Here is a 27,220-nt window from a genome sequence, read left to right as displayed (position 1 = left end):
TCAAAGTAAGTTTCTCTGGGCTTGTGTGCTGCTTCCCATTGGTACTGGTGCCTTCATATGCCATTTCCATGGTGTTCTAATGAAGATTATATTGGTATTGTGTGCTCCAGAGGTGGAGATCAATTTATCTTTGCTACCAGTGAAAAACCAATAGCTGATCATGATGATGACCAGGATGATGATGACTCCATGAGGCTTTGCCTTGAGTTGGTTAATTGGACTGCTAATTTCAACTGCACTCATATTTCTTATCTGGGCAGGGGCAACCATATGTTCTTAATGTGAACAGAACCCAAGCAGGAGCCAAAACCAAAGCCAGACTACTGTAGTGTTTCAGTCCACTGTGAGCCCAAAGGTTCAGCTGCCATAGCAGGGTATATCAAAGAGAGAGCTGTATACCCACAGCTTTATTTCTGTGTGGGGTCTGTGCATGTGGATTCAAGCTCCAGCTTCTCTCCATGGTCTTTTCTATCATGACAACTCTTGCTGTGATGTTTTTAGCATAAAAGGCCCAGACAGTTCTCCTTTGTAGGAAAAAAAGTCAGTCAACCATCCAAGGCCATGTTGGTTGGAGCTTTGAGCAACCTGGTTGAGTGAAAGGTATCCCTGCCCATGGCAGCAGGGTTAGAACTAGAAGATCTTTAATGGCACTTACAACCCAAGCCATTGTACGATTTTATGATCTCTCACAGAATGATATACTAAGACCCCTGATACAGGAAACTGAAACAAGTGTGTAGAAACAATTTCCTTTTTGTCAAAGCCTGGAAACTTTTTTATTTTTTATTTTTTTTTAATACAACTGAATAAGCAATTGAGCTTGACATGGGAGCACAGTCAAAAAGGTGTTTTAACAGATTATGTGACCTACCCTGCAGATGATCATAATATAAAGCAGCGTAAAGCACCATACATAACTAGCAACATGAAAGGGGAGACTTTGTGTTTTGTATGAGTTCAGATGAAAAAGCAATGGCCCTTGCAGTGTGGGAACTGAGAATTTTTACCATTGGATTTGGATCACATTGTGATAGGATTTGAAAAAATGCACCTACTAAGACATAATTAACTGAGCTTTGCTTGTCTATTACAGATGAATAGGAATGTGTGATTTGCTCCATTCAGTTCCTTAAGAGTGCAGGAATGTGAAAAAAGTAGTGAAGCAGTTGGATAAAAGGAAAAAAAAACTTTTCAAAGCATTTGCACAATGAGCTGTAAAACAAAATTGAAACAAACTACTCTTGTTAGACACAGGATGAATGCCAAATAGGCATTGAAAATATGTGCCATGTTCAGCTGGAAACCATCCAAATCATGGTATCAATATTGTGTTGATGTTACAACCAAATACACTGTCTGGCATGTTTCCATTATCTCAAATCTTCCATCCTTTAAGGAAAAATACGACAAATTTTTGCTTTCCCTTTTCCCAGTTATAGAAAGCGCAGCCTTCTAGAAGAAAACTGGCAAACAAGGCTGCTTACTAATTCTATTAGTAGGCATCCTGGCAATTCTGTCTCATTTGAAAATTTTTATCACTGCTGATGAGGCAGAGAGCAGGTAAACTTCAAATTTCTAATTAATTTATGTTGTAAAATCTCCTCACCCTAAGTACAATTACACAATATTAGTCAATGCAGGATTTGGTCCAGGAATGGATTTGAGTTATACCCCCACCTCCTTCTTCTGCTCAACAGAATTAATGAATGAGACTTATTAAGACTAATGTTCCTTTGTCAGTCCAGTTTTTTTTTCCTTTGGGGTTCCTTCTTGTTATGACTTTGTTAGGTGGAAACTGAATGGTCTATGTTAATCAGCACAAGACATTTGGCCACTCAAGCTTTCGTAAATGTTTAGTTTCCCAGGGTCCTTTGAACCTCCCAGGAAACAGTTCTGCATCCTTATTAGAGACTGACAATTAAAGGTCTGTTTTCATATCAAAAGTAATCACAAAAAATTAGCCAGGGAGACCTTGGAATGCTGTGAGAGTTTCAGTGTTTTGAGATGGCCAACTTTCCTTCATTTGCTTCAATCAGTATCAACTTGGGTTTCTTTTTATGTTTCCTTCTGCCAGGGCAGCTTATGAGTTGGCATTGTGACAAATGAGAAGGATTATGCAATACCATGAAGATGTGATTAATATATTTTAGGCCACTGTAATCATATTCAGTTGCATAATTATCATAGAGGTGCAAAAGTAAGCTAAACTGGGTTTTGAAGGCAATGGTATAAATGAGCACTTTCAGTTCATTGAATTCCTTCTTAGGAGGAGGAAATGATGTGCAGACCTGCAAGAGCTGTGTTGTTTACAGACTTCAGAGATTCTGCTGATAATACATAGGAAATGTATGGTTCTGCCCTACATCCTTTAATCTTTGTGTGTCAAGTTACAGGCTTTCACAGAAGATCATCTGTTAGTGTCACACCTTGTCTGTTATAAGCCTGAAAAACAAATCTGAGTGTTTCTTCCCCAGGCTCTTTTGCAATGGCTATTTGCTGCAGAAGTTTATAAAAAATTAGTGCTTTGATTTACTTACACTTCTCAGAATCTGTGCTTATAGATCAGGACTGCAGTAATCAAAGTGAGGTGGGTCACAACTTAATAGGTTGTATATGTGTTTAAGTCTAGAAACATGAAGTAACAGATGAAGTTGGTAGAGTTTATTTCATAAACTGGAAAAACGAAACTAAATTGGTATTAGAGTATCAAATTCCCTCTTCACAATTTTTTTTTTTAAGAAGTACCATTCCCACTTGAATTTAAGTGAATATGGATGCTCCAGATTATGCACATGGCAGTTTCAGAGCAAGGCTGAGGGTCCCCCTTGCCCCCTGAGATCTCCACACTATTCTTTCTCAGTCTTTCTGGAGACCCTCAGATACCTGGGAACAGAGAAACAGACTCAGCATTTCTGTTCATCCCCTGCCTGTCTGCCATGCCACAAATATTAGTAGAATTATCTGAAGACTTAAGGAAGCAAACTTTTTATTCCAAAGCTTTTACTTTGACATTGATGATGAAAGTATGTAAAAACTTGAAGCATATATACATTGGATTTGAGTTTTGGAAGGGAAAAGAAATCCTTTTTTGCTAGGTCTTAGAGCAGTCACATAATAAATTGGCAGATCTATATACTTAAGGGATTTTTCTTTCTAATTAAATACAGTAGTAATGTCTTGCCTTTTGAAATGAAACCTTTGTTTTTTTCATCTACATACTTTCAGAGCAAACATGCTGTCAAGATCCTTAATGTATCCAACTATTTGAACATAAAAAACAGCATCAAGCTGTTATTTGTTCTGTTGGAATGTACTCATATTTCCAATCTGAATCTTTTGTACCTGGTGATCTTAATTATATTTGAACTGGAAGTAGTTTAACATTAAAGGGAATTACACCAGATTAATCTGTAAACCTGCACAAATATCACATTCCTTTGTGTGGAGGTAAACAGGGCATAGAGTGCATAATTGGGTGTTGTTCTTTGTGTAGGCTGTGTGCATAAGGCTGAGGAGTTGGTGTTGCCATTCCTGGTGACAGCAGTAATTATGGCACACTCTCATGTCTTGCAGCTGTCAGTTACATTAGAAAACATACATTATTCCTCTCAGTCAGGTAATCTTTTAATCATGGACAAGCAACCAAGAAAAAAAAATTGAAAAAACCAACTTGCCCTGGAAACAGGAATTAGTATACTAATTAGTGTATGAACATACAGAGAAATCTTTTAAACGATGTTTGTTGTAATTCTTTTTCTAAAGTGATATAGCTTGGGGTCAACCCAAGAAGGCCATTTATCTCAACCAGTCAACCACCCATTACACTTTTTGCAACTAGAGAGATACAAGAAAATCATTAAAAATTAGTTGAGAGAGGTATGTTTCTCTGATGCAAAAACATCACTGGAATCTAGTTTCAGCAGTTTGGCCTCAGCTGGGACAGTAGGAAAGTACAGTGTCAGCAAACAAGAATGAGAGTTGGTGCTGGTAAATATAACTTTTGAATCACAAAGTATCAGTGTTAAGGCCTTTGGACTTGCTTGTGATTTTAAGGCTGCTCGGGGGTATTATTGAGTCCATTTAGGAACAGTTTGCAAGGTGATAGGTAGAAAAAGGAAGTTTAAGAAGAAACATAGAAGAGCAATCTGCTCACAAGCAGTCTGAGTTTCAGAAGGTGTGCTCTGGGACTGCACTGGCTACCTGCTGGGCAGCTTCCATGTAAGTTTTCAGATGGCAGTAAATCTCCCAGTTGGTCTGTTGTTGTTGCATAGGCTGCTGCCTCATTGCAGCGGCTTGGGAAAAACTGTCAAAAATTTTAAATTTCGCATGCGTGCATCTACCAGAAACGAAACTTCTTTCAAGTGTCAAGTATTAACTGCATTTCTTGAGACTGATGTAGGTGTTGCCTGTAGGACTGGCTGACGTGTTCTGACAGTTCTGGTTTTGTCAGTGTCCCATTGCTTCCTGTCCTTTGAGTTAGGAGCACTCTCTCCAGTGGAGTTTTTTGAATCCTGCTGGTGAATGCTGATGGTCGCCACAAATGATCACAGGGCACCGACACAGGAACATCCTCTTCAAAACTGAGAGTGCCAAAAATAAAACAGAATAGGAACTAGTTGTTATAAGATAATTCTGGGAATTTAAAAAAAAAAAAAAAAGAATTAAAAGGCAAACAAAAAAAAACACAAAGCAGGACAAACAAAATTCTGCCCACTTTCAGTGACCTTGTCCTGCCCTACAGTTAGCCTCTGGCAGCTGGAAACTGAGCCCCCTTTCAACACTGTGTATTGTTTTTTCACTGCTTTTTGTGATGTTTCTTCTAAAACAATAGTACAATACACACCAGGACTTTGTGGGTTTCCCCATGTAATGGTGCCAATATATTTCCACCCTAATTTGCAGCATGTGTGTTATTACAGACCTTTGTCCCTTCTGAGCACAAGTGCTGACTCTGCCAAATGCACATGGTTATTCTGTGATGAGGACAAGGATCATCTAGCAAATAAATGGAGAACTCAGTATTCAGTTTAGTAGTGACCTTGAATTTGATCTCTCTTCTATTCTTAACAGCCCAGTCAATCTCTGTCCTGTTTAACCCATGTCACCATTGCTGTCGTATCATACAGCCACTTCTGCAACTGCCTTTTCCTTGATATTGTACATTAATTCACCAAAAGAAAGAAGAGAGAACAAGGAAAGAATTACCATAAATTCTTCTTCACTTTTTTTCTTAGTAGTGTCAGGAATGTCTGCACAGGTCTTTCCCAGTCTTCTTGGTTTTTTTTGCTTTTTTTTTTTTTTTTAATATTTGTCTGGGGTAGAAAACACAATGTTGATTGATAATGCAATTTGCATCTTGAGGGATCGCTGGAAATACAATGGCATGAAAGGCTACTCTGGAAGAGCACACTTCTCCCTCAGGGCTGACTTTAGAAACTCATTGATGTCACTTCCTTCCTCAGTCAGCAAGTGAATTTTCACTAATTCTCAAGACCAGCTGTCCATGCTGTCAACAGAAAGTTATTAAAATTCCTTTAAAGTGAATCAAAATAGCCTAAAAACAAATGTACTGGGAAACAGGAAAGCATCAGTATTCAAAGTCCACAAACCTTTGAGCAAAATAGTGTTGATCTAACCAGAGATTTCAAACACTCTGCTTTCCTAGCAACTTGTATATCGTTAGAGAATGCTAAAAACACATACTCCTTTAATATTCTATTACCAGCAATCTATTTGGCTAAAATATTTGTTACAAAAATAAATCTTATTTCTCCTAAAGATGAACTCAAGGATGAGCAAGGGAATACATTTTAAGAAGTCTCCCCTAAACAATAATTCTGTGGAGTTTTTTAAAAGCATGATTTTTATATTTAGCAAATAAAAACACAACACAAGCATGCAGGAAGTAATTATCATAAGAGACAATCTTGTAGCCTAAAGTAATTATCTTCATCTGAATAATCTATAATGCTTTCATTGAAAACAGGAGTAGTGTCAGGGATGGGAAGGGAGGATCATTTTCCTTTAAGTAGAGTCATTATAGTGTATTTTAACACTTTATATATTTTCACCTCATATTAAAAAATCTGTTTGTGCCACACTTATCAATATGGAAAATTTTTGTTGAAATGGGGTATCCTTTCCAGGGCTGGAAATGGCAACCACCCAAGCAAGGCAGGCTCCTGTGACAGTTAATGGTGATACTGACAGGTTGTAAGTCCTGTCCCATCATTATTATTTTTAAAAACCCTCTGGGTGCACGTAGCCTGGCTGGATAGACAAGTGTGAAATTCCTGACTTTCCCCAATATGTGTGGATGGTCTCCAGTAGCAAACTGATACCAGCTGCCCTTTTGACAACCAGTGCATGGGAGCAGTAAATGAAGCAAATTGCTGCCCCTTTGGTCGAAAAGCAAAGAGCAGGTTTGAGGTGTCCTTGCTGCTCGAGTCCAAGGCAAGTTGTGTAGAAAAGCAGTGTTCAGTCTAGGTTTTGAATTTATCTCCAGGAGCACACTGAAGGACGCTGCAGAAGAAGGCCAGAATAGGGAAACAAGACCGTAATTCAGCTTGCCACTTTGTGGAAAATATTAGGATAGAATTTCTCCCTGGGCCACCTGGTGCTGAGCCTCAGTGTTGACACAGGCATTTAATTTTATTTTAAGGTAATGGCAGAAGTTGCTCTTCTACTCCAGTGGTCAAATCCTGAGCTGGATGCTACCAGCATCCAGGTCGTGTAGTACATCTTGCAACATTAAGAGGCTTCATGCTACATATTAGAATTTTTTTTTTTCTCCCATTTGAATGTTTAAATTTCTTGTGATGTTCCAGGTTAGCAAGATTGGCTACCTATCTCAACCTTCTTTCTATCACATCTTTTTTATAAGAGAGGCTTGTGTTTATTTTAGGTGTACTTCCATTTCAAATTACCAGGTAATTTCCACATGCTAAATTCTGTTTAATTATAGGTTTTGATTCTTTACTTACTAATTTACTGTTGCTCTGCATGTCCCCTATCATATTGATGAGAATACATGCAAACTAATTATTTTCTTTCCCTTTCAGAGTCTGGAAAAAAACTGCAACAAGAGACAATTAATCAGGTATTTGGAAACTTTCATACTTTTTGCTAACTTAGTTTTTCAGGAAGAAGAGTTGTGTTAAGTAGAAAGGAGAACTTCATGAGATAGAGTAATATTAGCAATATAGGTGTGCTAAGGAGCACGTGTCAGACAACTGGCTGGCTCTGCAGATGTGCTGAATTCACAAGAGTAGCCATCATTTTGATCTAAGATTTGCCATTTAAGCAATTTAGTTCATCTACTTCCCAGCATGTTGGGGCTGAGGACAAAGCCCAAAGGTAATTTTTTCATTGGTATCAAATTCTGTAGCACAACATTATACTTTTTTTTTCCTTCTGTTTGCTAGTATTCCTTTTAAAAGGCAGAAAGCTATTGACTCAAATACTTGAACAGCACATGTAAGCAGTGTATTTCAGTGTTTCTTAGGCTATTTCTGCCATGAATTTTCATTGAGGCTGCACTAAACTGTGACATTGCTTGCAGATGTATTTTCCATCTTGTCTTTATTACTGTATCAAGAGTAATTACTTAGGAAAAAACCTTTATATATTGTAATTTGTCATTTCAGCATCAGGAAAAGCATATAGGAACTAAACTGAAAAGAGGAGGAAACACATAGTTTGCTTTCCTCAATTTTGTGCCCTTGTGGCTCGAAGGACCCTGACTCCACAGAAGCAGTGTTCTTGCTTGTCATTCTTTGGCTTCTTGTCCTCTTGCTGAATGCTGTTATCCAGATGGCATATAAATGGGCATCTGGATTGTCTGTGAGATTTATTCTGAAATGACACTTAAAAAGCAGTTATTAAAATGTTTGTAGTCCAGCAATTACCCTCCCTTAAGACATCTTCCTTCTAAGCTATATATCAAAGCAGTGGTGTAATTACATCACAGTTGTCTATGAACTGAACACCGAGATGAAGGACAAACCTGACAGCAGCCTGGTTTGGGTCTAACAGCAAGTCCCCTGCCATGGCTGAGCATGGCACAGATGTCAGTGTGTCATTTTCAGTGGTCTGAACTGGCACCACTCTTCACCAGGCAAGCCCTTGCATGTCTGGACACTTATGGGAAGCCTGGTCCTGTGGCACAAGGTAATATTCAGAGTTTTTACAACATTCTCATTATTGAGAAACTGTTGGACAGATATTTAGTCCAGAACATGGCATTGCATAAGCACAGGAAATCTTTCAATTTTTAAAATAATTGCAGACATATTTTGGAATTTATTGGGATTTCTGTGCTTTGACTGAGAGTTTATATTATACAGCAAGTCTAATTAACTTTTATAACCAAAAGTGCATTTTCAAATAAGCCTGCAATGTCTTGCAAAGCCACTTTTGGGAGTCTTTGTTGGCCAGAAGGGGGGGCACTTGTATTTTTAAACCACAACTTGAGGCAACATTGGCTGTGTGTGAATGGTTGATTGGAGACCTAATTCTGCACATTTTCTGTGTGACAAAATCTGCTCTGTGCATGCCATTGCCCTTTTCTGAGGAAGAAGGTATTGTGATTAAAAAGCCAAACTGCCACATTTTGAAAGGTTGGCTCATGTGCTGTACTTTGTGTGTTCAGTCTTGGTCTTTTCCTGCATGCCACTGTCTTGCCTTCCTGAATGGTTCACCTGCTCTGTCTCTCTGCAGTTAACCTAAGAGCATATAATTTTGTAAGAATATTGTGTTGTCTTGATATGCTGAATGTATCTAAATAAAGCTGTAAAAAGTTCATTTGTAGACATTCCCATTTAAATGGATACTACTTCAGCTGGTGATGTCCCATTCCACAGGAATTTCCTATGGATATCCAAGAACTGGAAGAGTGTTTCAGAACAGAAAACAATTTCATTTTCAAGTCTGTCATTTACAACGCTATTACAGAAGCACTTCATATTTGATTTGTACTTTTATTGCTGCAACAAAAATATTCAAACTGGTTTTGATCCTGATGGTATATCTGTTGTAGAAGGATTCTTTTTATTTTCAATACTGAGCTTAAAATTTTATATGCAGGGTAAGATCCTTTAGTCCCCTCTAAGTTCAGTTCAACAACAGTGAGTTAAATTGGCTGCCAGCAACTTAAGTGAGGGAGAAGCTCTCTGCAGAAGATGGATGATGTTACAACTTGATAGGAACAGGGGTGCAAAGGGGCAAATAGCAGGAAATATCTTGTTGAGAGGTGAGTGAAACAGAGAGGGGATGGAGAAATTATAAAGCTGCTGTCCCAGTGATCTCCTGATGGGTAAACCCCTGACTGTCTGTGTGCATCTAGGTAGGACCTTTCTAATCTTGAAGACCAGTGTGGTTTCTGTGTGGTTCTTAGCTCTTCTAAAGCCTAAGCAAAGTTTAGTGAAACATGACACAGACAAAACACCAGGGGAGTATCTGCTTCCAGAAACCTTTCACTGCAGTTATCATCTTTGCTAGCTTTTGTTCCCTTTGACCATAAGGCATCTGCTGGTTTTCCTCAAAAACCATTTTTTTCATTTATAGATATAAATATGTATGTTCATTTGACAGCAGTGGTCACCTGCCACCAGCAGTCAACCAGATGTAGCACGCACTCTGCTTGTCAATACCTGGTTTTAACTACCTCTGCAACTTCAAGGTTAAATCCTGGCACCAATGTACAGCCTGTTTACTGAGCATGGTAAAGACTGCTGAGGAAAATGCAAGGAAACAAGAAAAAAAAACTTGTGTTTCTATGTAACAGTCTTGGCAAAACAACACATTACAGACCACCAATCAAAATGTGTCTGGGGAAATCCTTTATGGTTCATCCTTACTGCTCATATTTGCTTGTGTTGCGGTCTTAATGTACACTTCTGCATACAGTTTTGTTCAGTGCCTCTCAATCTCTGAAGGACTGACAAGAACATATGTAATTGCATTTGGAAGTTGAAGTTGCTTACAGAGACAGACTTTTGGGTTAAAATCCCAGCTGTGTTTGAGCTCAGACTTGAGACTGTCTCTTCTGCAGTGAAGCTGCAGGTCAAGCTGGGAGACCAGTGAGAGTGCCTCACAATATCTGTCCCCCTGTTTTGTCACTGAGGAGTTTTTTGTCAAGACAGACTCTCTTGAAGTGGCACATCCATCCCTCAGTCTTTTAAGTGTTCTGTCAGGGAGTATTTCCCTTTCTGCACATGTGTTTGAAGCAGGAACACAGAAAGGATAATGATGAGGCAATGTACTTGCTAGAGCTGGGGTTGGACCATGGATAACTACAGTTCTGACATACTGTCAGTATGTGTGCACCTTGTGCCAAAGAAAAGAAATCAAAGGCAATTCAGACCTCTGTTAAATGACAATATAAGTTTGTTGCACAGACCATGATGAGGAATAGCTTATGACCTGAAGGTTGCTTCAGGCACATGGTGTAATAAATCTGTATTAATATGAGTGAAAACTTCACCGTTCAGACCAAACTCCTCGGCTGCCCTTGTGCACTCCTGTAGTTTACTCCAGCTTTCTCCTCTATTCCTTTGTCATCTCAAATGACCTAGCTAAAAAAAACTTCAGTCCATTTATGCCAGCTTCCAAGTCCTGCCACTTTGAGGTTATCTGATAGGTATGGCCCTTGCTTCTGTTTTCCCAGTTTGGGCTCATATTCCTCAGTGTTACATACTTTTATTCCCCAAAAATTAAGAGTTTGAAAATGTGTGAGAGAGCTAATGCATTTAGCTCACTAAACAAACTGAACTGTTGTTTCACCCTCATGTGTTTTATAGAATCACCAAATGGTTGAGGTTGAAATGCATCTCTGGAGATTATCTTGTCTCACCCCTTTACTCATAGAGCAGGTTGTCCAGGATCACATCTGGCTGGATTTTGAGTACCTTCAAGAATGGAGGTTCTTCTATTCCTGGACATTCCTGGATGCCCATGCTTGATATTTATGCAGTACTAATGTATTTTGTTATGTTTATGTGGAATTCCTTCTGTTTCATTTAGTGCCCACTTCCTTCTGTCCTATCACTGGACACCTCTAAGAGGAGTCTGGCACCATCATTTTCACTCCCCCCACTTCTTCCCTCCCAGGTTATATACACTGGTAAGGTTTCTCCAAGCCTTCTTTTCTCCAAGCTAAACAGCACCAGCTCCCTTGGCCACTGCTTGTATGTCACATGCTCCTAACCTTAAAATACTTTGTTGCCCCTTCACTTAACTCACTCCAGCATGTCTACCTCCATGTCCATTTGTACATTGTAGGCATTCCAGTATGCCCATGTCTCCTGCACTGGGAAGTCCAGAACTGGACACAGCACTCCCAGTGTGTCTGTGTCTCACCAGGGCTGGGCAAATGTGAGGGATCACCTCTCCTGATCTGCTGGAATTGGTCTAATGCAGCCCAGGATATTGTTGGCCTTTTTTGCTTTGAAAGCACATTGCTGGCTCACAGTCAGCTTGTTCTCCAGTACCTTCAGGTCCATTCCTACAAAGTTGCTTTCCCACTCTGCAGCCCCCAGCCTGCACTGGTTCCTGGGGTTGTTCTTCCCCAGCTGTGGGAGTTCACATTCCATTTTGTCAAATCTCATAAGTCCCTGTTTAGCCATTTCTCAAGTCTGTTGAGGTCCTTGTGAATGGCAGTACAACCCTCTCGTGTATCAGCTGCTCCTCCCAATTTTGTATTGTTTGCAGACTGGTGAGGGTACATTCTGTCTCACCGTCCAGGTCAGTAAAAAAGATGTGGGACACTTGGACCCACCATCGACCTTGAGGCAGTAGTGAATGGCCTCCAGCTGTATTTTGTGCACAACTGTTTGAGCTTAAGTTTTTCAGTCCAAATCACTGAGCACCTACCTAACCTGTACTTCATGAAGGTGTTATGGGAGTGCCAAAAGCCTTAGTAAATTTGAGATAAACAAGATCCAGTACTTTCCCCTCACCACTGTTCCAGTAATCTCCTTGACAGGGATATTAGACTGGTTGGGCTCAATTTTCCCTTCATAAATCCATGCAACATGAGATTTAGGTGGAGGACAATCACCAGTGGAGTACCCCAGGGGTCACAGCTGAATAAATACCACTTAACTTCTTCATTACATACTAGGATGATGGGATGGAGCGTACCCTCTGGAAGTTGTCACAGGATGTAAAACTGGGCTGAGGAACTGCTGATACAACAGAGAGCTGTGCTGCCATTCATGGGCATTTCAACAGGGTGGAGAAATGGACCGACAGTAACCTCATCATGAAATTCATCGTGATGAAATGCACCTGGGGAGGAATAGTCCCCTGTTCTGTCATGCTGCCAGGTAATGAGGTGAAGATGATCAGCCTGTAATTCCCTTGCTATCCAACCTTAAAGATAGGAGTGATGTTTGCTTTTTTCCAGTCCTTAGGAAACCTTCCCCAGTCACCATGATCTTTCAAAGATAATCAAGAATAAGCTCATAGTGACATCCTCCAGCTCCTTCAACAGGCATGGGTGCATTCCATGAGCTCATTGTTTCTGTTCCATAAGGACTTGTTTCTGTCTAGTTTGTTTAAATACTCCCTAAGCTGAGCCTTCTCCACCAAGGGAAATCTTTGCTCCAGACTTGAAGTGTGGCCTCACCAGTGCTGAGTATAGAGGGAGTATTTTTCCCAGTCCTGTTGGCCATACAATTTTTGATACAAACCAAAGATTCCATTGACCTTCTTGGCCACCTGGGCATACACAACTGGCTGAGATCCAGCTGCTGTTAACCAGCACCCCCAGGTCCTCTTCCACTGGACAACTTTCCTGCCACTCCTCTTTTCCCCAATCCACTAGGTTGGATCACCACCTGGTTATGTCCTGTAGGTTCTCACTTGTTCAGTTGTTAGAGGTAGACAGCTCTGAGCCCAGCCTGGTTGAATATGAGATCCTTCCTGCTCCCCCTGCATGTTTCATTTATCAGTAAGCAGAAGTTGCATTTTTTTAGAAATGTTTAACTTTTTATCTGATATATTATCAGATAAAAATCAGTGGGAAAAAACGTTCCATTTTTCCCTACACGTAACATTTTCTTTCTTCAAGGCTGATAAGGGCTGCTTCTGATAACATTCTCTGCCCCCTCCGAGTTCAGATAACATAACAGCCCTTCACTAATTAGTGCATAATATATAGTACCGAGATGGTGACTCTCGGAAAAAAATTGCAGGAGGAACTATTATTTAGATAAGTACAACAGGCACTTTTATGTGAGAAACTTTTCAGTCCCTTGTGGAGGAACGTGTTTCTCAGGCTGTATAGACAGGAACAAAGTGCAGTGTCTGAAGATAAAAATATCTTAAATTTTATGAAGAATTATTCTTTTTGTGAAAAAAAAAGCATTAGAATATGAAACAGATTGAATGCTCAGCCAAAGTACTGAAAGATATGGTGTGAGGTTTGGGCAATGAAGGGCAGCATGGACTGGGAAGTTGTGTTGCAATCTCAGTTATCAGATTTCTGTGTCTTTTCTTCCTCTGTAAAATGGCAAGGTTTTTCTACCAATGTTAATCAGAAAGTAGGAATCACAATATTCACATAGGCTAGGCAATTATTATCTTTCCTTGGTTTACAGACATGGAAAAATGAAGTGTGAAGGTCAAGGGACTTGCATAAAACCAAACATTGGCTCTAGTGGGTGCAGCTACCCTTAAACACAGTGCTGCTCTTATGATTCTTGTGCTTGAACTAGTTAGTGTTTGGGTGGCACACTGACCAGCTCTGGTGGTCCTTGCATATTAATGCATATTGAGTGGATAGCCACACAAAAATCTGCTACAGAATAAACTGGTGTATTTTCTTTTACCTGTGATACACATGACTTAGCCCCAGTCAGTGAAACAGGGTCAGTCAGTGTGAGGATAGAGTGTACAGTGAATAATGCCCTTTATCAATTCACAATCTTCTTTTCCCACTGTAATTTAGGAATGCAGTCAATTCTCAAGTATTATTATTTCTGTCTAGAAATGAACACACAAATTTGTTTAGAAGTGTACAAATGTAGGCAAACACGCACTTGACATACTTGCCACCTAGAGTACATTTACATTTCTATTTCCTTTTTATTTACCAATAAAGTCATCTAATTTGAATTAAATGCTAATTGTGATTGAAGGGAAAATGCTTTGAGACCTCTAGAGATCTAAGTGTCTCTTCCAAAGCAATTTGTGAGAAATTGAATTCTTCATGCTTGAATATACATTAATATTCTTCATCTGAACTTAGTTTCATTTGAAACTTTTCTTATTATTTCTAAGAGAGCAAGACAACGTGTTTATGCTGGAAGATAAGTGTGTTTACCTGCAAACAAGATAGAGATGGATTCTGTTTACTAGAAAAAAAATCCCTGTGAATCTTGCCACAGTCACTAATGTGAGGAATTCTGCTTTGTGTGCAGAAGCACAGCATTATATTTCAGGCCTCTATTCTCAAAGCACTTGCTGGAAAACAGGAGCCAGAGTCTCAGGCCAAGAATGCAGGGTTAACCTCCAGGATTAATACCCAGCAGTTTGGTCAGATTCCTGCAAAATATATCTATCCATGCAAACAGGGAAATGGGGACAGGGTCTCTCCTGCACAGGCTGGGTGTTGATCAGCAAGGGCTGAGACATGGATAAAAAATGTTGGTGTCCCTTTTCTTTAGAGAGGAAAATAAATGTTGTCTGAAATATGAAATGTGCTTTAAAATTCCTGCCTGGCTTGAGTTGTGAATGTGTAAGAGACATTATTTGTTTTCAAATACGTGTTTCAAATATACTTGAAAATAGCAATTTTGGGAATTGCATTTGTCAACAGCAGGAACTCTTTAGGTCATTTGGTATGCTTCTGTGCTTGAAGATATGAAAAAGTAAGAACATTAGCATTGCTTAATGAGTTAAAATAAGAGATCGATATGTAATATATAGAGATTGTCTGAAAGTATCATCTCCAGATTTTAGTATCATCTCTATACATAAGGCAAACCTACTTGTTATGAAGCCCTATGCTTCATAAAATGAATATTGCATGCTTAGTTTAGTCCATTTTGATTTTTGGGTTGTTTAAATTGCTTTGCTGTGAGATTGTTCTGTACAGAAATGTGAGTGAGTGTTGGTGAAGATTTCTGGCCACTGACCAGAGTGTTTGACTTGGGTTTTACTAATACAGTAAACTCAGAATTAAACAGTTTGAACACACCCGTTTACCTGTACCCAAAATAAGTGTTGCTAGGTCGGAAGGAGGTTGGGCTAACTGTGGTCAACTGTTAAGAGGTCCATGAAAATTGCCTTTTATTAACAGTGCATCTTAGTTGCACATTTAAAGACATGCACTCCATGCAAATTGGCTGCAGACTGCCCAGACTCCATCTGTCTGGGCTGCAGTGGCTCTGTGCTTGGTTTCAAGTCTGTAAGTTATAATGCAAAGGACCAGCACCATAAAACTGTTATCAGCAGGCAAGACAAGCAGCATCAGCATTGCACTATCCTGAAACCAATTTATTATTGCTATCAATTGACCTTCACTATTATTTATTTATTAGTAATAAGGGAGGGGAGTGCTTTCTTCTATTTGCTGTACTTGGTTGCAGTTGTATTGGTGAATCTTTAATCTGCCACACAAAACTTAGTTTCTGATAATAATAGCATCTTTATTGCTACTTTTTCTATTATTTATGCCTTGATCTTTTGTTCCTCCCATTCAAAGCATGCTTTGGAGAATCCAAATGCTTTGACTATGAAGGTAGAAACAGGAGGGAGTTAATTCCAGATTTGATCAAGAATTGGCAAGTAAATTAGAGCTTAATTTCCTTCATCCAAGTTGTTGACCATGTGAATCAGCTTGTGGAAGCAGCTCATCCAGACTGTCTTGCCTCATTAGCATGACTTTGTGCTTTCTGTAGATGAAGACAGGGCAGGGAAAAGAGGGGAGCCTGGTGCAAAGCCAGGGGTATCTATGAGGTTATCTATGAGATCTCAGCCAAAGACAAATGGATTTTTCCTGTCTCCTTATTAAGTGGGGACAGTACACTACTATACCTGTGATAATGTTGCTGTTTATCCTACCCCACTGGGCCTCTCCACTTTCCCCACTGCCTGTGGGCCTGGGTTGTTCTCCCCCAAAGCCACCTCTGAACTGGGGCTCTTCATTCAAATTTTTCCACACCAATCACTGATGCTTGGCCACATCATATAACAAGAAAGAAACCTCCCTTTCCTTCTGCCCTTTCCTTCTTCACGTTCTTGGTCTGTGTTCTTGCCATAACTCCAAGTCACCATGCAATCAGATGCTGGACTTTCTGCTAACAATTTCTAGGGGCAATACCCACTGATTCACAAAGCTGTGTTTTAAAAAGCAATGTTTAAAATTACTGGTATCTGTTAATTAAAATTTACCTGCAGTATTTTTTTCTTACTATGATCACTTACTCTATTTTGTGTCTGGCTCAGAGTTCACAAGGATCTCCTTTGAACCTAATTGGAATTCAGCTACAAACTATGAGGTTTGCCTTTTAGTCTCTGAAGGAAGTTCTGAGTATCTTGTATACTCTTTTTTTTTTTCCCCTCAACCCATTTAGTAATCTTAGAGATGCCTGGTACAAGTACATGGATTTTAGGCATACATATCTCATAGGAAAATGTGGTGTCTGTGGCAGTAAGGTCTTGCCTCTGGCTTTTGAGGAATGTAGCATCAGTGATATGCCTTAATAAATTAGATAAGCCAAAAATTCATGTCTCTCCTGGGAGGTGAGGGGTTAGTGGTGCCTTTTATCTTTGGAGTAGCTGATACAAACACAAGTGATGGATCAAGAGGTTTATCTCCACTGCACAGAAGGTGAAGCACCTCATCGGCAAGTATTTTCTGTCACTTGTGGCCAGCCTGAATAGTCTCTTCATTGGGAGTTCCTGTGGGAGTTTGTTTAGCTCACCAATATTACACCAAACAACTGCTATGATATGAGAGAGTTCTGACCATATTTACATGTTAGCTCAGGTACCATAGTAGTAGTAGAGGAGTCTGGCCATTCTGAATTGTGTTTTCTAAATAGTCTTCTGGCACAAAAGAAGTTAGGATAATCTCTCCTTTTGGCAGGCTTAAGAAAACTTGCACATACAAGTACAGTTCTTCATCTTTGTACAGCTGAAGTGAGGTAGTAACAGATCCAGGCTTCACTGGCTCACTGAAAATAGGAATCATGCCAACTTTTCCTCATATTTAAAGTGCATACCAAGTCTGAGCTATCGGCCACAATCATGGTCCTCTGATTAAGAGATTCTTCTAAGTGTGCCCAACAATTATCACAGAATCACAGAACAGTTTGAGTTAGAAGCAACCTTCACTTGTCCACTAGTCCAATGCCCCTGCAATGTGCCGGGACATCTTGAACTAAATCAGTTTGCTTAGAGCCCCATCCAACCATTATGTGAAAAACTTGAAGTTTTAGGCTGAAACTATTGGTTCCAGAGTTTTCAAAGACTCACAGATACATACCATCCAAGTAAGAGGATGTCTGTTTTATAGTCCCCCAGTATGCAAACTGCCTTAAGCTAAAAACCTAAATTAAGAGACTCATCTTTATGTGCTCCTTGATCATTATAGAGTCAGAGTGTGGACTGGAAAATGAACCTTGTCTCAAACTACTCTTTGTCAGTTTTCTACAGAGATCCTAGGTAAACAGGTAAGTTGGCAGCAGAGAAAAGCACAAGAAAACAGAATATTTCTTTCCTTTACTATTCTTCATGCTATGTTTTCTGTTGGGCTTATTTAATTTTATTATTCCTATTAGTAAAACTGAATTTCCAGCACTAAGGCATTTAGGAAGCACAGCACTGTCTGCACTTCAGGTCAGTAAATCTTTGTAAATCAGCCCTGGAATATCAGCCTTTCCACTACATCATTATCTTTTTGCATGGTGAATTGCTCTAATTGCAAACTGCCTAGATGAGATCCCGCCCATGCATTGTAAAATCACCACAAAGCATAATTGGAGGAGTCTCAACCATGCTTGGCAGTAGTCAATCTCTCTACCCCAGTAGCTTGTGAAGGTATTAAAGGAACAGACAGCTTCAATGTGTATAAAAGAAGGTATTGGCTACTTATTTTTACAGTGAAGAGAAATCCTTTTGTGAATGGGGAGCAGCAGGGAATCTCCAGCAATAAAAATATATATTAAAAAAAAATCCATGGACCCATTAATGACTATAAAATGCCTCTTGTTTCAACAGCTTCACTGAGTTGCTTGCCAGTAGCTAAACATCACACAAGTACTCTACTCAGTTCCAATTTTTCCTCAAATTTAAACTCACTTTTAAATCTGTCCTCAGTTCCAACCTAGCTAAAGTGAGACAGAGGCAATGTGCATACTCTTCTACTCTTCTAAACTGGGCTCATGGCCACTTCTTAACTTCCTTTCAAATGTGTTCATGCAAACAGAGGACAGGGATCTCTGCACAATTAGTGGCAAAGGTACAACACCTCATAGGGGTTCAATTCTCAGACTAAATGTATGCAACCTGCTGCACAGGTTGTCAGCACGTCTCAAGGACAGCCTTGAATCCTTCCAAGGTAACCACGCAGTTCATCTCCCATGTCAGGCAGCTGGTTCCCAAACTTAGCAGCTCTTTGGAAAGCCATAAATGGATATTCCTGTCCTTGGACACTCGGCTCAAAGAGATTGGTAAATGCTGTCTGCATGGGAAGAACTGGATCCAGAGTCAGCATCCGATACTGCCTGCATGCTGCCTGTTTTTGGTGTATGTTCAGGTGTTTTCCAGAACAACAATGCTCAGCAGCTTGTGGGATGGACTGTTAGGAATGTAGATATATGGACATGGATGTTTTCTAAAAGTGTTTATTGTTTTCGCAAGTTTTTGTTTACCTGTTATTGCTGTGGGGGACAAAAAAAAAGATATAACATGGAGATATTCAGATCTTTAAAGTGTCATAAAATGCACAACAAAAAATGACTGACACCAAGAGCAAGCCAAAGAAGGCACTTTATGCAAGACAGTCTTTATGCAAGACTGGTGTCATAAAATATTTAAATCCTTTCAGAGTCTGTGGCTTTCAGTTCTTTCATGCAAATAAGTGTCAGACTGCCAGGCAGCTTTGCTTCAGAAACAAGGCACTATCCGTTAAACAATTTCTCTTCATTTCCTAAGAAAACTGTCTAGTTAAATATTTCACATCCAAAATAAAGCTAGATTCATCTCTTCATTCATCTCACCTATATTAGGTACTAACCTAGTTACTCAGGCAAGTGTATAGAAAGGTTTGATCTCTTTCTTTCCTCTTTTTTTTGTAATTTTTTTGAGTTAGAAAACTTCCATGGCAATGTACCAAGCCATTTATGCCTTTGGAAAATATCACTATCCATTCCTATTTCTTAGACCAAGTTACAGCCAGCATTTACTGCAAGGACACTATCCCTCATGGAAACTATAAAAACATATATTAGCCAACATAAGTTGGATAATTGTCTCAGAGAAAAGGGGAAGAGGAAAGCAACTAATAATATTTTACATATTCAGTTAACTTCTTCATTCTCACATCTTCCTTTTGTCATTGCTTTGGCTCCAGAGTTTTGGGGTTTTGTTTGGAGTTTTATATTTTGCTTAGGGAGGGAGGGGTAGTCTTGTGGGAGTTTGGTTTGGTTTCATTTGGTTTCATTTGGTTTGATTTTGGGGATTATTTTTTTATTTTGCTTTCTGTTTGAGCCTTTTTTGCTAAGAGATTCTTTCTCCTTTTTTCTCATCTCACTAGGTAGGAGGCCCTTCCAACTGACTCCAACTATGCATATGTTGTTCCTTTACAGTGATGCTGCGATTTCTCTGAATAGTTCTGTCCATCCTTCTCTGAAGCTTTTAATCCTACAAAAAAATCTTTTAGTAGGGATTCCTACAGATGCATTCACAGTTTCTGCAATAAAATACAATCTACCTCTGGTACCATCTGGGGTTACCCTCGAGGCTTGTCCTGGATCCCAGGCAGACTCTTTGATGTGGAACAAAATCAAGACTACACACACCTTTCAGTCTGTTCTTTTCCCTCCTGTTCTACTGGAACTAGGGCATCTTCCACTAGTTCAGGGTGACAGGATGGCTTGAGAAGGCTGAACTTTCCTCTGAAGTACAGGGCTCATTTTAGTGACTTTAGTTTGAAATTCAGATAGTTTAAGTTTCTTTGCACAGAAATGAACTGCTAAATTCAGGTGACATACCACAGGAAGTCATGAGGTACTGCCCTGTTCTGAGTTTTCTCTGCATTGGGGAACACCAGTATAGCCATGTATCACTGGAGACTGTCTTCTAAATTTTCAAAATCACCAGACTTGCACTGATGAACTTACAATCTTTAGTTACTTTAGCAGTGTTACAGTTTTATTCCTACTTCTGTTGAGCCTTGTATTGTGTAGCTGGTTTCTGAGTATCCCATATTTTTCATCTCACCTTTTAAAATTCCAGTTTTCCTTTCAAGGTAAAAACATTTAAATTATTTGTAAGTCTGTGGTTCTGCAGTAGCAGTTGCAAGAATGGCACTTTGCCGTTCACTGTGATGCTGAAACTCCCATTAGGCTCATAGTCACACCCTGGTTTACTACTACCACTGCTTTCTGTTGTTGCATACTGACTTAGCTCCTGAATTACTCCCATCCTAGGGCAGAAGGGATGACTCTCTGGACATGTGTTTCATTTGTTTTAAAGGATAAAATATTACACAGAATACATTTTTTAAAAATACATTAGAAAAGCTGACCACATCAAATCCAATGAATTAAAGTGTTGTTTTGCATCTATAAATAGACCAACATGCCTTGTCTTTCACAGACATACAAGTCCTGCATGACTCTCTTCTTTTATTTGTTTTCACCAATGCAAAAATCAGTTCAGTGGCATAAAGACCTGCTTGTCAGTGGCTTGCAGCAGTACAGAAAAGCCTGATCCCCTGGGTTTGTTTTTTTTTCTGGGAAATTATTACACTGCAACATATGCTAACTTTTCTTGGAACTGCTTGTTTTTTCATAGGCTTTTTTTCAAACTGGAATTCAAACTGTGCTCCATTCATTACCATTTCTTACATTGTTCCTCTGAATTTTTAACAGCTTTCTTTGAATTGGCCTATGAACTTTATCATCCCCCCCAATTCCACACTTTTGATCTGCCAGTTCATAAATCAACTTTCCAGTAAATGTTTAATCAGTTTATGTCAGAAAAGCCTTTTTATGTAGATTTCCAAAAAATTCAGACTTATGGAAGCAGTCACATAGTCTGTGCTTGTCTGTCCATCTAACCATTTTTCTGTTGCTTGCAACAAGATGTTTAAAAACCTGTCGATCAGCATCCTCCATCTCCAGATGTGTAATGAAAATAAGCAGCTGTGGAAGTGTCCCAATGCATCAGGCTTGTCTATTAACAGAAGAAAAGAATCTACAAGGCTTAACAGACACATGAGAATACACTCAGGAATGAGTGAGCCGAAATACCCATACTGCAAGAAACTCTTCAGTCAACTTACATGATACAAGACCCTGAAGAATTTTACATCAAAACACTGATGCAGGCTTTGCTGTTCCTTCAGTCTGTGAATTGCACAATGGCTGGGGATATAAAAAGAGATGTTTAAGGAGGAAAGTCTCATCTTTTCATGTTCTTTGCAGGGTCACTAGTTGACGTTAATTAGGTGGTGTCATTAATGTTGATGTTTAAATAAGTCAGATGGAATAGGCTCCAAAGGCATCTGTTTTTCCTTACCAGCTGTGAAAGCAGCTCAGGTGCACATGTCTGTGCCACAGACACCTCTATGTACATTCAGTCCAGTGCATCCACTTCCATCATCTCTCTGTATGTAGACAGGGGTAGGACCATTTTGGAGGGATGATTTTTTCAGTCACTATACCCTGCTCAAATCAACTGATCTCAGCTGTTTAGGAGCCCTGGGTTTGTCCCCTACCACCACTGGGGGACAAAGGCTGCTCCAAGCCTGAGTGGTGGGAGCAGATCCAACTCCTGTTACTGTGATTGTGCCAGTCCACTCCAGAGAATGACCATGCAGCTCCACCAGCACTCCCTGGTGCTGTCACAGGGGAAAATGTGTTGAGTAAAGTTCCTGGCCACCCCTACTAGGACTATCAGCCACCCTGTGTGAACCATTTTTGATTTTTTAAGAGGTGTGACTTATTTTATTTTTTTTAAAGTAAGCTCCACTGTGTGCTAACAGGTAATCTTCAGAAGCATTGATTTTAGTAATTAGCCCAGCTTGTTCCTAAATTAGGTGTATTTATCAAGTGGTTCAAAGGGGAATTTGTAGTAGCAGATGTGGCTTGGTTATGAGCACACCCACCATCCCTGCCGGTGCTGCAACTGTCACTGTGCTCTAAGCTCTGATCCTTTCCATGTTTGCAGGATTTCACACTGCAACCTCTGGGGATGCCAAGGAAAGCAGCGTGGAGGAGAAGTGCTCCTGTGGGCCTCAGTAACCACGAGATGGCTGTCTCAAGCAGCAGACACTGGCAGGACAGGGCTGACCCTTTCAGTATGGTAGCTGCCTCCTCGGGGAGCCAACTGCCTGAGCAGCAGAAGATGAGTGAGTCCCCTCTCAGCTGGTTCAGAGGGGTGTATTTACCTCCTGCTCTGCACCCATTAAACAAGACATTTGTCAAGGGTGGTGAGTGGCAGGACATGGACAGCACCCAGGAAAAGCGCAGGGCCTTCCTGCAGGACTTCTGTAGGAAATACAACAGCAGAAAGAAGCTGCAAACCCACCTGGTACACCTGGTGTCGAGAATTTACGTGGAAGACAGGCACAAGGTTCTGTACTGCGAGGTGCCAAAAGCAGGCTGCTCCAACTGGAAAAGGGTCCTCATGGTGCTGAGTGGACTCGCTGCTTCAGCAAACAACATCTCCCATGATGATGTGCACTATGGAAAGCATCTAAGGAAATTGGACAGTTATGACCTAAAAGGGATCTACACACGCTTGAACATGTACACCAAGTTTATATTTGTACGTGATCCTATGGAAAGACTGGTATCTGCCTTCAGGGATAAGTTTGAACATCCAAACAGCTATTACCATCCGGTATTTGGGAAAGCAATAATTAAAAAGTATAGACATAATGCAGATGAAGAAGCATTGAAAACAGGATCAGGAGTTAAGTTCAAGGAGTTTATCCAATATTTGTTAGACTCCCACCGACCAGTCGGAATGGACATTCATTGGGAGCAAGTCAGTAAGCTCTGCTATCCCTGCCTCATCAACTATGATTTTATAGGAAAGTTTGAAACCCTGGAAGAAGATGCCAATTACTTTCTGCAGCTGGTAGGAGCTCCCGCCAATCTCAAGTTCCCTAAATTCAAAGACAGACATTCCTCTGATGAGAGAACAAGTATAGAAGTAGTGAGGCAATATTTAAAGGAACTGTCTAAGGAGGAGAGACAGCTGACCTATGACTTCTATTACTTGGATTACTTAATGTTCAATTATACATCACCACTTGTATAGCACTAGAATAGCTTCAGGCTTCTATTAGATATTTATCATTTTGGGATTCAAAACAACTACTTTGATACTAGCCCTGAAAGGAAATGAAGTTAGTGCTAAGTAGTCATCTTGAATTAGTGGGAATTTTATAAGCTAGAGTGATATCAATTGATATTAAATTATGGAGAATGCAAAGAAAAAAAGACCTGTAAACAGCATAAATTGCACTAAAATGCCTGAAAAAGCTGCTTTTACCATTATGGATTATACTATGGAAGCAGTAGCTCAGACAGCTGTTGCATTAGCTTACCTAATGTTCTTTTAATGGTTTAAGAAAAAAAAAAATCAAAGTGGTGTGATTCTTTTTTTTAGTGTGTTTGCTTTAGAAATGGGTTTTTGGAAAAACTTATGAATGTATTTTTACTTTCTGTCACTTATTAATAAAGAATCATTGGCTAATTTTCTAAAATGTTTACAACGTTCTCAGCTGCAAGGCTTGGTTTTTTGATTACTATTAGACTGTAGCAAATTTTAGACCTGATTTTTTTAATTGAAGGATGCTCTTGAATACCAGTGCATCAAACTAAAAACAACACAGCAGCTCAGTTGATGACCAGAGTAAATTTGGTTAAACCTGTGAAGAACCAGTTCACTACCTCAGTTTGATTGATGCACTGGAGTTGACAAGTATGACCCTCCTTTCAGAAAGCTATATTCAAAAAAATTAAGATTTTAGCGCACAGTGGATGCATCATTCATTACACGTGACACATGTAAACTGTGGTCCCAGTATTCATGGTAGTCTTCATTTTTGGTGAAATGGACAAAGTTTCAGTGTGGAAGCTCTGGGATATTCTCTTTACTGAGAAGCAATTTCAATGCAACTGCTGTGACCATTCTCAGTCTGCTGGTGTCTGATTATCAGCCCAGCTCCCAGCAGTCTGTTACAGAGAAGGTGTGTGTGCCCATTGCCTCCAAAGGCTATAAACTGGTTCTGCTGTCAGAGCTTCCTGAAGTGACCTGTGTTTTGCTGTTCTGCCTGCCAGTAGTCACCAAGCCCCAGGAGTTTTATGGGGTGTAATGTGTACTGGTTATTTGTCCTAGAGGAAGATGTTTCCAGAACCCCATAGTCCTAGTTTGAAAAGGAAGAGGTACTTTCTACCCTTCCTTTCCCTCTCCTCCCACAAGTGCTGCCTGACCAACACATGCAACCTGTCTTGCCCAATGGCTGGGCCAAGGTGTCCCAGGAGGAGAAGAAATCTCTGCAAAATCATAGGATCATGAAAAAGATGTCTAAGATCATGGAGTCTAATGATTAACCTAACACTACCAAGTCCATCACTAGACCAAATCCTTAAAATGGATAGGGAAAAATCTCTACGCCCTTCCACAATAAAGATGTCACCTATGCCTTTATGAAATAGTTTGGGGCATCTTGCTCCAGTGTCTCGATATAGCAAGCTGTAGTGTGAGGAAACAGCGTGATGGGAAAGTGATGCAAGTAAAATGTCCTTTTCCTCTGTTCCCAAGTTCCCAACCATTGGTAACAACTAATGCTATTATTGTTTTATTGTATTATTGGTTTATATTATTATTATTATTATTATTATTATTATTATTATTATTATTGTCTTTTCCTTCATCTCAGGCAAAGTATTATGTACAGATTCAGTCCTTCCACAGCAGTAATTGTGGGTCCCAACTGAAAGGACAGACCATTTCTTAGGTACCCTCACTACTTGATTCTCCCTCACTACTTGATTCTCCCTCAGTTTTATCCTGAGAAGAGGAAAAGAAGCCACCTCCAGTCTCCATGGTGCCAGAGTGTAATCAAACAGGCTCTGCACATTTCTCCTTGTGGCAGGACAAGCCACTCCAAAGGGAAAAGGTAAAACCACACTGAGCAGCCCAAGTAAAGGGTTGTGTTGTCTGTAGCTAGCAACAACCATAGCTTAAACCATCCTGTTCCCTGGCACCATGGAGCAAAGAAGAGAAGCAAAAGCCATCCATCAGCATGAGGTGTGGGGATTTGCTCAGTACCAGTGAAAAGTTGCAAGGATGCCTTGGACAAGTAAACACACGTTTGCTTGTGTGAGCTGTTGCTGTGCATGGGTGGATCCACAGATGTTAACACCCAGAAGTGTTTGGGAGAGGCTATTTGACAATTGAACCTCCCTCACACATACTTCTCCTCCGGTGAACAAAAATCTCCCCCTTCTAACACAGGATAGTGTTCAACTCCCACCTTCCCTGTCAGAAATCCCTCCTGGTTTTCCTTTGGGCTCCACCGCACAGTGCCAGAGCTGCACACTCTGCCTGAGGCACCAGACGTGCCATGACTGAGTGCTGAGCCCCTGGCTGGAGAGGTGATGGTTCCTTGCATTTGTTGTTGTTCTGGACACCAGCACAGAGCCACTACACTGCCATGCCAGCCACATTGGTTAATGGCTGTCACCGAGTTCCCGTTTGTCTTTGCAGGATTTTTTTTTATCTAACTTGACCATGCTGTTGGATGTGTCATGCATTTTGTGCTGTTGCTCTCAAGTGCAACTGTGCGTCTGGACTTTGAAGAAGAGGTCTTGAAAGTTTTGATTTTGTACCCTGCAACCTTCTAAGTCATGTGAAAACTGCATTGGATTTGACCTTGGTTTGACCTCTAGATTCTCTGCTCTTTAAAGTATTGGATTCAACCTCAAATCCTGAGTGAATCCCTATTGCCTTATAAGGAAGACCACTGAATATAGTAAAATTAAATAAAAGATAAATGTCCACCAACCTTTGGGTGTCTATATATTTGCTCTGTCTTGTCTGTTGTTGATGTGTGTTAATTAACTGATAATTTACCAACAAAAAAATGGCACACTAGTGATACTAGTATTTTCAAAAAAGCATGAAGGAAAAAATGCATGCTAATGAAGAACAGAGGCCAATTTATAGATGAGTTAGGTATGCATACTTTAGTTCAGAGAAATAGTATTAGCAAATGACAAAATCTCTGAAGAACTTAAGCTTCACACTGAATTCATTTTAGTGGCAAACTTTCTGCCTATCTGATCAGAGAATGACAGAGGTTGGGGGGGCAGCTTTAATTGCATTGAAAAAGCTGCAATCTCATAAGATTTTGTCTACTAGCAGGTCTTAGATAAAGCTATTGTTTGAGTCAAGGAAGGGGTTGGAAGAAATTATTAGCAAATGTTTGGTTCCTGCAAATGATAGGGAAAATGACATTGATTTGCATACATCCATGGACATTGACATCAGGTCCCAAGACTGTCATCTTGAAAATCTGGTATGGTTTGCATTTGTAATTTAACAGGGGAGGACGCTGGTTAAGGCCTTTAAAGCATGCATATGCACAGAGGCATAATTGTTTTAGCTGCACTGTTGTTCTATGGCTCTAGTGAAAGTAATTTAACTTCTTTGTATGCTCAACTTCAAATTTCATAGCCCCTAACTGCACTTAAAAAATCATTTTTTGAAAATCTACCCCAGACTTTTGTAAAGAAGAGCCTCTCCATAGTCATGTTCAGTGACCTAAGGGATTCAGATGATCTCAGTAGCAGAATCTAGATGGTACTTTGCCTCATTAACCACATTTTGAAAATCACCAGCCTGCTTTGCCAGGAATTAAGTTACATGATTTAAAATTAACATAAGAGTTTAGCATAATTGAAGTGGGACTGTGATATCTGACTTATGGGATTATAAGAGATAAAGGCATAATTTGCAGTGTAAAAGA

General features: G+C 39.9%; 1 protein-coding gene across 1 annotated transcript in view; it reads left to right on the top strand.

The window, feature by feature from the left end:
* CHST9 (carbohydrate sulfotransferase 9) overlaps positions 1 to 23,502 on the top strand; it is a 78,814-nt gene extending 55,312 nt beyond the window's left edge. Inside the window, exons 2-3 of the mRNA XM_062501330.1 lie at positions 7,062 to 7,099; positions 22,405 to 23,502. Coding sequence (XP_062357314.1) covers positions 7,062 to 7,099; positions 22,405 to 23,502 — 1,136 coding nt within the window. The remainder of the gene's footprint in view (positions 1 to 7,061; positions 7,100 to 22,404) is intronic.
* The last annotated feature ends 3,718 nt before the right edge of the window (positions 23,503 to 27,220 follow it).

Source organism: Cinclus cinclus, chromosome 1 (assembly GCF_963662255.1).
Source record: "Cinclus cinclus chromosome 1, bCinCin1.1, whole genome shotgun sequence".
NCBI classification, from domain to species: domain Eukaryota; kingdom Metazoa; phylum Chordata; class Aves; order Passeriformes; family Cinclidae; genus Cinclus; species Cinclus cinclus.
Note: the sequence above shows the minus strand (reverse complement) of the source record. Positions and strands in the feature narration are given on the sequence as shown.